This window comes from Galleria mellonella, unplaced genomic scaffold, assembly GCF_026898425.1.
Source record: "Galleria mellonella isolate WM207_F2 unplaced genomic scaffold, CSIRO_AGI_GalMel_v1 utg159, whole genome shotgun sequence".
NCBI lineage: Eukaryota > Metazoa > Arthropoda > Insecta > Lepidoptera > Pyralidae > Galleria > Galleria mellonella.
Genome location: NW_026442004.1, coordinates 3231817 through 3244994, shown reverse-complemented (window position 1 = coordinate 3244994; position 13178 = coordinate 3231817). Strand labels below are relative to the sequence as shown.

General features: G+C 31.3%; 1 protein-coding gene across 31 annotated transcripts in view; it reads right to left on the bottom strand.

Annotated features, from left to right (window-relative positions):
* LOC113518763 (modifier of mdg4) overlaps window positions 1–13178 on the bottom strand; it is a 362824-nt gene that overhangs the window by 238857 nt on the left and 110789 nt on the right. Inside the window, exon 5 of one of the 31 annotated variants that reach the window (XM_052892523.1) lies at window positions 9741–9949. The exons of the other annotated variants lie outside the window; for them this stretch is intronic. Coding sequence (XP_052748483.1) covers window positions 9756–9949 — 194 coding nt within the window. The 3' untranslated portion in view covers window positions 9741–9755. Of the gene's footprint in view, window positions 1–9740; window positions 9950–13178 lie in introns of those variants that run through there. 31 annotated transcript variants of the gene reach the window in all.

The following is a 13178-nucleotide window of genomic DNA, read 5'->3' as shown; positions in this document are numbered from 1 at the left end:
AAGAATTTTAATTTTATATGTACCTACCTACAGAAAAAAATTAAGATATACTAAAATATGAATCAAAAACACTATTATAAAATTTCCAAATATTTTTTTTTTGACAATCTAAAATTTAAGTTGTTAACGTCTTTAATAAAACTATCAGAAAACTTTTTGAACAGCCATCAGAGACACTGAAAACCAATTAAATGATTTGAAAATAGATAAAATCAGACACGACATACTTAACCGTCTTAATGATTATAAAATCAACTGTCTTTAAAAATAGATAAATTTAGAGACGACATACCTGAACATCTTAATGATTATAAAATCAACTTTCTTTAAAAATAAATAAATTCAGACATGACATACCTCAATGTCCTAAAGATTATGACATTAACTGTCTTTGAAAATAGATAAATTCAGACACTACATACCTGGACGTCTTAATGATTATGATATCAACTGTCTTTGAAAATAGATAAACTTAGACACGACATATCTGAACGTCTTAATGATTATGATATCAACTGTCTTTGAAAATAGATAAATTCAAATACGACATACCTGAATGTCTTAATGATTATGAAATCAACTGTCTTTGAAAATAGATAAATTCAGACACGGCATACCTGAACGTCTTAATGATTATGATATCAACTGTCTTTGAAAATAGATAAATTCAGACACGACATACCTGAACGTCTTAATGATTATGACATCTAATAACTCTGACTATAAAGTTGTCAATTGTAGTAATTTTAGCTAGACAGCCTTTCTTATGCATAGAACATCTCCATGTAGTCTTGCACCCGATGTGTGACAAGATATAAAACTTGTGACCGTCATATGTTAATGCTTTTGTACCGTTACGCGTTTCTAAATATTCCGCTATTTCTGCAAGAAACATCAAATTAAAATAGCTATAAAATTTGTTAAATACTTGTTTGAAATTATTAACTGAAAATACTGCTGGTAATTAAATACGAAACCAATAAAACAAAATTTAACCTTTTAAAATAAAGTACTGTACTGTAATAGATATTGAAAATATTTTTTTCCATAATAATATAAAAAAAATATTAATAATGTATATATATTTATTGAAAACAATTGTTATAAGTATACAAAATAGAAATAATGAACAATTACAAACTAAGCAAGAAACAAAACAAAATAACATCCAACTTAAAAAAATATTATTCTTGAATAAACTGACATTGCGTAAGATTCAACAAACATTGCCATTTTACTAACAATTAAATACGTAATACCCTCATCTATAGCATTTTACTTTTTACGGACATATACAAGGATGTAAAAATATATAAAATTAAAAATTTTAACTAACCCTCGAACACCTGAAGATCTGCTTCATAAATTGCAATTTATTATATAATTAAGAATCATCTCGATGACGTCAGATTTTAACAAAAAAATCGCATCATAAACGGTCCATTTGTCTAGGAACTACAATGCCACAGACAATAGACACACAGTTATTGCACTCCTCTTTGTGTCGGGGAATATAAATAAACAAATTAAAAGAAAAACAGAAAAAGTATTGCTGTCGGTTTCACAAGCTTGTCAATAATTCAGTTGCAGTCTTTTTTACAAAAATAATATAATATTTACTAAAATTCAGTAATCATAATAACAGTAAGCATCAATATCTCAAAGATAACAACAACACGTAAAATTATGTCATTGGAAAACAATAATATATTATATGTCAAGGCATTAATTATACTTATGTATAAGAAAACTAGACTAATGGCAGTAAATGCGATGTAAATTGCTAGTTTTTAATAAATCAAAATTAACCACTACAATTTAAGCATTCTTAGCTTTTATAAACTACTACTATTTTATATAATTTCTAAATTAAGGCATTAAGTCTTTAGTATTAATTAAATCATATGTGTATTTCTTAAACTAACGCACCCTATATGATGAACACTTTAGATAAGAAATAAAAAAGAAATCTATCCATCTATAAATAATTTAAAATAGTTTTCTAGAAAACTATTGACTATGCAATGGTGACTAAAATTTTAATCAATTTAGAACACTTCAATTTATGCTTTTTAATAATAGAAACGTTATTTAAAAAATATTATTATTTAATATTATATATGTAAAACTTTGAAGACACGTTCAAGTATTTAGTGTTTGTAAATTATGCTTAAATATTTGAATGGATTTAAATGAAATTTGGTAGACGTAAGTTGTATACCCAAAAAAAAAAACAAAAAAAAACATATATATATATTTTTCTAAGAAAAATAGATCGAAATATGAAAAAAAATTAACCCTATAATACAAACCGCATGTTTACATTATTGTCATATCTCAAAGCGTCTCTTAAACAAAACTACACTCTTCAAAAGTATTCAACATATTTCATTTACATTTTGCTTTTAAATAATTTTTTTTTTATTTCAAAGCAAATTGTGAACTCTGTTCGATGATTTGAAAAAAAATTGTGCTCCTACAGAAAATATCCTTTATTAAATTTAAACACCACGACATATCGATGCTTCAATTTATGAAAGTCTAAGAACAAGGAATTACATAGAATGGGTGATAAAATTGTCAGTACATAGCAGGCTAGTATATAAAAAATGTTATACGGCCGTATAACCTTACCAAATTCAGATACAACTGCTTGCATATTTTTTACATAAACTGTGTCGAATATATATTCCAGTAATGTAAAATTGGTCATTGACAAATAATTGACATATCGAACATTTTCTATACACTAGCCTGCTATGAATTGAGAACAATAGCAACTGATGGTGTATCTTTCGTCCTCTTTTTACTAATTTATTTGCATAAGAAGAAAGGGGGCAACCATATGATTTACAGTTTTTATTTTATCATTCTTTCTATGTAATTCCTTGTTCTTAGATAAAAGTAAAATAATGTAAATTACTGTATCTATGGGTCGTGGTTATGGTTCCAGGAGGTCTTTACAATGATATCATCTTTAGTGTACAAGGTGGCTCTGCAATTCTTCGTTTGACAACGCCAAGACGTTTCTCCTTTGTTCGTTTTTCCTTTACGGAACTTATTCTTGCCGACATAGATGATACTCTTACTGACGTTGAACATTGGAGCTGAAAGAGACGGCAACAAAACACGTGCAACAAGCGAAAATAAAACGGAAAGTGCAAAGATTAGAAAACTAATAGAGTGGAAACAGTTAAATGGCAAAACAAAATATTACAGTGCACAACAAGGAAGGGACAAGAAAAAAGACCTAAGCGACGACATAACACAAGTCAAAAAACGATTATATTTAATCGCTTTTTGTAAAAATTACCAATAATTGTACTGGTGTCAGCCTACATTTAAACTTATTATACATTTTTGCTTATGTCTCTTTCTTCTTGGCTTGCGAAGCCTTTTTTTCTCGTCCAGGGTATAAAAATAAATTAATAATACAAAAACAAAGAATAACATTAATTAAAAAACTAATAAATATATTTTATGATATTAATTAAATACAATTTAATGCTACTATTAACATTAAAGTACATTTAACACCTTATAAAGGCGGTTTACTCGCTCTATGATAAATTACAATATGGTCGACAAAATGTAAGTCGAGTGTTAAATTTACCATAAAAACAAAACTTCCGATTATCCCATTAGGGATTATAGTTATTTCTTTTATTAAACGAATATATTTTTTTAATAAAAAAAATATTTACATTCATTAAAATTTAGCAACTTAGGTAACAGTGACCACTAATTCAGTTCATTGGAATCTAAATATATTTAATGGAGATAAAAATTTCGACACTTCACCATTTACATAACTTACAAATTTTTTGAGTTTATGTTCTTAAACAATTTATATTATAATAATTAAAGGCGTAGTATATGACAAAACCACTTATTAAATCTAAAGTTTAAACTGTTGAATCGATTATGATAAAATGTCTGTGGGGCCAAACTGTAAGATAAACCTTCCAGATGAAAAAATATTCCTTATTAATTTCGACTGACGGAGGATAAAAAAAGAAATACAATCGAATTGAGAAACTCCTTCACGAAGTTAGTTAAAAAAAGATTATGACTGACTAAAGTATATACTTCGAATTGTAGAATTTAGGTGCAGTAGGCTTTGTCTTTTGTTAATGTCCAAAGATATGCCTCGACTTAAAATTTTCACTAGTTAATTTTCTCCATAAAATTGGAAACTTATGGAAATTACATTTTTTTAACGCTTGCAAAAAAATGGGTCTAAAGTAATTCCTTAAAACATATCGTCGTGTGGTCCCGGAATAGAATAGACCGACCCTTCTTTTCCCGTGGGTGTCGTAAAAGGCGACTAAGAGAGGGCGAAGGATGGGCAGCGTATCTCATAAAAAATTTCAAAGCCTAACTGTGGTTGCCAATTCGCCTGCCAAGCGTGGCAACTACTAGCAAACCCCCCAAAGAGGGAAGCTTATGTTCAGCAGTAGACAGTTAAAGGCATAAATTAAATTAATTTAATTAATGAAACTTACTTCAACCTTATATAATCTTAATAATTTAACAATAATATAACTAGACGATGTCTGTGGAGATATTTATATCAGCAGATGGCCTTTACAGCTTTACCGGGCGCGCATGCAGATGGCACTCCAAGTATGCAAGAAGGAAGTGACAGAGTATCGACTTTTACTTATGGATTGCGGCGTACACCAAAAGAGCACTACAGTGGCTTGGGCCTCGGCTTAGGCCACCGCACTTCGACCTCCGTCGAGGAACTGAGGGTCGGTTGGACTTAATGAAAGACGGGGAGGAGTCGAGGACTTGCACTCAAGCATGTACCTGATCGTGTACGAACTGTGTGAACGGTCTTCGTCCCCGCTAGCGGGGACGTATGTGCGATGTGTCGGTGTATTTGTTGCCCTTATACTCGTATATTAATATAAGAAAATATATCTATCTGTAAATTTATTCGGGCATCAAATAAAAACTGCTACATCAAACTCGATACGGTTTTCAGTTATATTCGTCAAGGTCTAACTCTAAACCTGGCAAAGTTTCACCTTGATACACCATTTACGAATCTATTTCATTGATTTTCTACTTCTGAAATGCACGCATACGAAATAGTAGGCTAGCAAAGAGTACGGTATTCAAATTAATGGTTGTGCTTGAATGAGATTTTGACAACGACGTTATCAATGGTGGTTATTTTCACTCGGCAGCCTCTCTTGTGCATGGAACACCTCCATATAAACTTGATCCCGTGGTTCTTCCAGCTGTAAAACTTATTACCGGCATACTTCAACGCTCTGGTACCATTACGCGTTATAACAAACTCCGGCAGAACTAGAGAGAATAAACAAAAAGAGCAATTTTTTTATTAATTCTTATATATTCTTTAATACTAATAAAACCATTTCAGTCTAAGCAGGATTTGAAAACAAGAAGAGCACACATTGGCGGCACTGCATTATTCACAAAGTTTACAAGTGGTACTTCTAACCAGTCTATTCGGGGGAAAGGAATTGTTAGTAATGGGTTTTAACACCCCCAATGTTAGCAATACATCCTATCAAGTCGACCTTCACACGGATCCCCTAGAAACCATAGTGATCATTTCTTCTTCAATTCTTCAAGATGGACCCACAGACCTCATCCTCACCTATTATCTATCACTGGTGTCCCACCAGCGTTTATTTATACCGCAGACGGGGATTACCTTTCCATTTTCATCCATTAAAAACAAAACCAGTTTATTCTTCGTATAAGCGTAAATTCCGTATACATATACGCGAACCACAACTCTACTGTCTTAGACAGTCGTTTAAAAATTCAATGATTATGTTTATTAAACACTTTGAGAACAATATGATTAAGCATAAGTACGCGAACTTGACATCCTCGGATCCTTCGCATGCACCGCCATATTCTTTTGCTAGTCTTGCATTCGTATTTATCCATGTGCAAACGGTGTACACCTAAACATAGAACTTTATTACCCTTCTTCGCATTTTCGAAATAAAAACCTGTAATAAAAGTACATACAGTAGGTTCATTACGAAGAATGAAAATAAAATTAAAATAAAACAAAAAGAAAATTACATACATATAAACTTTTGCACCGATACCTGGCCCTCTAGACAAGTGACAAGCGAATTCATCGATGGGATCGACATCGTTAGCGAGCTAAGAACAAGGAATTACATAAAAGGAATTATAAAATAAAAACTGTAAATCATATGGTTGGCTCCTTTTTTTCTTATGCAAATACAATTAGTAAAAAGAGGACGAAAGATACACCCTCAGTTGCTATTTTTCTCAATTTATATATAGCATAGGCTGGTGTATAGAAAACGTTTGATATTTCAAATATTTGACAATAACAAATTTTACATTACTTGTTTATATATTCGACACAGTTTATGTAGAAAGTATGCAAGCAGGTTGCATCAAAAAAATATTATATATATATATATATATATATATATATATATATATATATATATATATATATATATATAAAATATATATATATATATGAAATTAGCATACAAGACATATACAGTAAAAAAGTCACATGTAAAAATCAAAATCAAAACCATAATGTATAATATAACCAAAGTTTATTAGTAAAATAGTATCAAACAGAAATACGAATTAATTAATTAATTATCTTAATTATTATAATAATTGCTTTAAAATAATATGTAATACGAATATGTATGTAAAAAATTTGTAGAACTCTTACTGGTAACAAAGTAAACAAGCTGTCAAACATAACTAAAATCTATACTGACGCCTTCATTAATAAAAACATTGAAATCGGTTCGTTTCTTAAAAAGCTAATAGGTACACTACAGCACAGATACAGAGGGTCAAAGATTTATGAACAAAGGACAGAACAAATAAAAGTAAATTTACAATTTGGTTCATTATACTTCGTGGGATTATCTTACTGTTTTAAAGAAAATTTGTACAACCCCAATCGAAAGGACAGTTTTAAGAAAAATATCGCCTATAAATTTGATTGGTGGCATCCTTGCTTCGCTTGTGTATGAACGACATGACAATCTATATAATAAATAAAACACTATAAAATAAATTTGGTCAAATGTGATGTATTAAAAACGTCTCTGAACTACCTAGATTCAGATCTATTCACAAGTCGCCGCCCCTCTTATTAACCTATATACTATTTACTACACAAATGAACACACTCTTAATTGCTATCGTAATTAGTAGAAAAAAATTCTAAAGATATATTAGAATACCAATATTTACAGAATACCTACAAAATAAAATCGATTTCAATTTCAACTGTATTCAAATATAGAGGGAGTTCTATTAATTATTTGGGATGAATGAGTCACTATTTAGGACTCTTTTATACGCCGACGACCTAGTACTGCTTGCATCTTCGAAGTATGAATTACAACAAATGGTGACTGTAATGAATGAAGTATATGCAAGAAAACATTTATCGAGCAAGAATGAAAGGAGATATCGGTAGGGGCCGCCCTAGACGGACGTATGTCGACCAAATAGGCGACGTACTGAGGAAGTACCAAATTAAAAGCACCCGTAACCGACGAACGTGTATGAAAAGATTAATTAATATGAAAGAAGTGAAAGAGGTTTGTTTGAATCGAAGCGTTAGGCGTTCCATTGTTTCTGCCTACCCTAATGGGAGACAGGCGTGACAGATATGTATGTATGTATTCTATTAATTAAAATTCAAATCTGATTTAAAATACAGAATATCGTTCCATATCTTTGACAAAATATTAGTTTTTGTAGTTTCCTGAACATTTAACAGGCTTAGATTTAGCTGTCTTTGATTTTATAGGTCTCAATTAAACTTGTCTCTACTGTACATACACACTTTCTAGAGACTTGAGCAGTCTATCAAATAATACGTACACGGTCAGTCTGAATAGTACCATATACATATTTTTATAAAATAAAAGGAAATTGTCCTTAGGCAAAGTAGAAATCATTAATTAAAAAATATTTATCATGCATTACAACGACAATATCACCAAAGAAAAATTATGAGAAATACAATATGGCCAAATACTTAGAGAAATATAAAATCGTAGATAAATCCATGAGCTAACTTTTTTAACTACACTTTTGAATTACGAATGGGTATGCTCGTTGTGTGTTTTAATTATGACATCTTCAAGTGTAGTGAGCGCTGCACGGCAACCAGCCGGATTTTTAATACACGTCCACCGAATCTTAGGCCCTTTTGCACCACTGACCCGATTATAACGGTAAGGACCCAATTGTATAACAGGGTTGCCTCTCCGCGTCTTCCCAAATATTGCTGGAATCGTTTAAAGCTTTAATTATTAGAACGTTATGAAGACACCTCGTGTACGCAATTTGTCACAATCATGAGTACCTTCATCTACTCTAGAAGTTATAGAAGGTAATCCAAAGGATTCAATTCCGAATTAATAAGAAAAGAGTATAGAGGTATAATAATCACCACATATTTTCAGTCATAATTTCATTATTTCATTTACTGTTAAAGGTACTTTTAAAAACTTCTAGAATACTAATTAGCTTTTAAAGATGTCCGCTATAGACCACAGTATATGTTTTCCTTTCCAATCGCTTATCATTTTTCTATGATATAAATGGTTGTGCTCCAAATTACTGATGTTTTTTTTTACTATTTAAGAGACTCGCGATTGATCGCTATCTCATTTGATGGAAAGGGATGGTGTTGTCTAAGATAAAGCTCGCGGGCTTACAAATCACTCAATTGAGTGTGGTGACAGAAGTTTATAGTTCACCGTCTTAGTGGAAGATTGCCGTCACATCTTTTCGCCAAATTGTTAACTTATACAAAATCTAAACCCATACACAAATAATACTCACATTTTCATTCCTCTGGATGGATGTTCAAAATTCATTGAAATTTATCTATTTCTATTTTTCTCTGGAAATACTATGCTAAAAAACTCAAAAAAATTATAAAACAAATAAAAAAAGAAAATTTTAATTAAACACCAATTGTTTCAAGATTAAAAAAGGAGTAAATTAAAATATTTTATTTTTTATACTTCTTTACAGTTATTTATTACAATGCTATAAGTTTCAAAAATCATCGTGGATTGATTAAAAGAAAAAAGAAAGGACAAGTGAGCTGTATGAAATGCAAAGATATAAGGAAACAACCAACAGAATACAGAAGAATATAATATTATAATCAGACTGCAAAAATAACTACTTTAATTACACTATCCGGACTTAATTTATACAAAATATGTGTCAACAACGCGAAAGTTTAAAATTAACTATTGGAAAAAGAACAACAGCTATGAGTTTAACTAGTTAAAATATATACCTAGTTTATCATGTTATTCACCTTATATCTTACTATCACTTATCGATCACTAATGGCAGATGCTATCACTATAATTATTATGATCAGGATTAAAATTCTTCTTGACAGATACGTCAACTTTCAGTTACACCAAGATAAGAAGCATCATCACATGCCCTAAATAGATGTAATGCATGCATATCTACATTCTCATCTATATAAAAGACAATACAATGTACCTTACAGATCTATTTGTATATCTCCGTTCAATATATTAATAGTAAAAGAAGTAGAATAATTCTTATATGGAAAATAATATTATTTTTAGAATAAACAATTTTACATTCAACGTACTTTATGCTGCTCTTGGAATTTATATCATTATTATAGATAATTATTTGTGAAAGTTAATTACTAGAAGACCATTTCTTGCCAGCTATAGATATTAATTTGTATGATTATGATCATGTCTACTCCTGACGATATGACGGTTGATCGTGATAAGGTAAGCGGTACATTTTGTGCGACTCCTCGTTGAACACTGCCATCTAGTTTTCTGTCCGATAGTGTAAACCTTCGAAAATCGATAACCGTCCGCGGCCAGCATTTGAGTGCCTCTGATCGTCCGTATCTCCTGCACTGTAGATAAAAACGCATATGATTTATTGTAGTTCTAAAACGTTTAAGAAAAATTACAATCAGTAAAGTCCAATTATTAACTGAGAAATAAACTATTAAAGGAAATATATAATGTATGTGATTGATATTATCGTACTGAATCCCTACAATGATATGTTTTGGTAATGACCACTCACATCAGCTTTACGCGGTTCTTTAAGAAAAAAATAGCCCATAGTCAAGAACAATGTGTACGTCGACAATTACAAAAGCAACTAACAAAAATTAACAACCTTCAGATGAAGATACCGTAGATACGGTAAACACTGCAAAATGGACAGGCCATATAAACATTTAGAGAACAAAAAACTAAATCGAAAATCGTACGCCAAAAATTTTTTATACATTATTATTAAAACTATTTTATAAATTAGATGACCCGGTAAACTTCGTATCGCCAATAACGCCATCTATAAAAAGTAACCCAAAGAGCGATTCCCATATACAAAATTACCTATTTTTAATTTTTTTTCGATCGTTTTAGCAAGATTAACGAATAGCAATAAAATAGATTTTTTTATATAGATTTTTTTTGTCGTAACGTAGAATAACAAAACTGCTATCTGCTACTATTCTACCTAACGTCAACGTTATAACATAGAAGAAATACGAAAATGTTATAATATCCATAAATATTTAATATTAGTGACACAGAATAAATAACAATATAAATAGTGAAATTGTAGAAAGAAGGAAGATAAATAATTAGACATCACATTTCACATTTAAATACCATAAAATATCGTACATTACTTACAAGTATTTTATTAAGTATCGAGTCGGACAATTAATGATTAATTCGGAAAGTGTCCATTTTATCTATCCACTTAGAACATTGAACATAGAAGACATATATTACTTTGCTCTCCAAGAGAATAAGTAATAATAGTTTATTACTACTCGTATTTTAACTAGCAGCCTAATATATAAATTTTAGGCTACTGGATTTTAATATTCTATGTCTTTATTTACCTATGTATATATGTCAAGATATTATAAGGATGTTTTTAAAACGTCTTCATTAACATCAATTAAAGGAATAAAGCTGGGACTAGTATTCGTTCGATGAGTGTAACTCTGCCTTTAACAATTGTCTGTATGATCGAGATTACTCCTGATGACGACCCCGTCAATAGTGGTGATCAGATAGGCGGTGCATTTAATACGTCTCCTCCTTGAACACTGCCATCTTATTTTGTCGCCGACGACATAGGACTTTGAGAAACGGTAACCGTCTATAACTAACATCTGATTACCACGGCTATTCTGAATCACCCTCACTGCGAATCGGAGATACATATATCAGGTTTTATCTACAACGCATCAGATAACATTAAGGTAGATTTCATTTACCCATAACGTAAGAATATTATTATTATTACTTAACAGTATATTAATTCTAATATAATTAATTGACGGGATTTTTTTATGCAATTTAGAATGGCAAACAAGCTGTCGGCCCACCTGATGAAAAATGGTAACCGTTACCTATAGACATGAGCAGTTCCATAGTCATAACAGTGCACTGTTTCGCTCATGATACCCCCTTCGTTGTTGCTCCTGAGGACTCAGAGAATTTAATTAACTTACTATGTTTTTGTTTTCGACTGTTATTTCAACTCTTTGTTAATTAAGGAGAGGGATTGCAACACAATGCTTCATCAAAGATAGATCGACCAAATATTTTTTTTTCTATTCTTTAATTATTTCCCCAATTAGTATACTTGCATTTTAGTTTTTTAATACACCTAATGGGTTCCGTTTTCAGTTCTGCCTTGTAGTCTTGTATAATATAAAAACATAATTACAGAAAAACTTCTTTAGTCAAAAAAACTAAAATCTATCAAATTGAGACTTTAATGTAAAGGAAATAACATAGCACTTCAATAGCTAAAATAAATTTATTGGATAGTTGACTTTTTACTCATTACGAAAAGCCAACAATCAACATCATCAATGCTTTTATTGCTATCATTACATACAGATTAGATATAATATATATTAGATATTATTTACACAAAAAATTCTTACACATACTAAATACAAATTTTTAATTTCATATTTAGATTCTACACAGGTACTTATCATCACTACCTTCGCTACAAATATTTTTTCTCATACGAGCACTAACCTATCTCGTATCAACTAATAGATTCATTTTCCTCTTGTGTAGTGGAACTTTCTTTTACGTGGGAAAATGCATCATGCAGACCCATACGCCCCGGGAGAGATGTATGGGTACTGCCGGACTCCTACCGGCTGAAACCACCTGGCATCCTTAGCCGCGCTATAATGCTGGGGATCTGGGTTAATGTAGTGGAACTAGTTCAGGCTGGTTTAACCGCCATTTAACCCAAAGTCGTCAAAATGAAACAATTAGAAGAGTACAAGAGATTACAATGTCAAATTAATAGGTCATTCGTCGCAGGAGCCTGCCCAGAAAACGAATGCGTGACGACCAATCCGCATTTAAAGGAGATTGTTTTGAGGTGACGTTAATAGGAAGTTTTGGAAGAACATGGGAAAGACTTTTGCCCAGCAATGGGATATCGTGAGTTAATAATAGAATACAATTATATATTTAAATAAATACACGTAAATAGGCGTCTATAGACTGGTAATAGTTCCCAAAGAGGGTTGACGACAGGTTGACGACCGGTCGTAAAACTATAAGCCAAATCTTTTTGTAATATGGATAAAAAACATATTATGCCGACCCCAAATAATAATTAGGATAAGGATAGGAAGCTGATGAGGCGTCCATAGGCTACAGTGACCGCATACGATGGTATACGGTATACGATGGATCTGATGAGATGGAAAGTATGCTTGTTCGCTACCTTTGTGTGAACCCAGAATTCAAATACGGTAAGTCACAGAAAGTGATGATTTACGGTGGATGATTATGACAGTTATTGCCTCGAATAATTTCGTCGTCGATGGTGACTTGATATGCGGTACATTTAGTTCGGCTCCTCTTAGAACACTGCCACCTGATCTTGAGTCCGTCGCCGTAAACTTTCGAGAAACGGTAGCCATCCGCGATTAGCATCTGAGTACCTCTTTTGGTATTAGTGATAATGTTTACTGCAAAATAATACAGAAATTTAAATGATACAATTATCAACAAGTAACAAGTTTTTACGTTACTTTACATTGGTAGTATAACCTGATATAAAAAAGCTGAAAT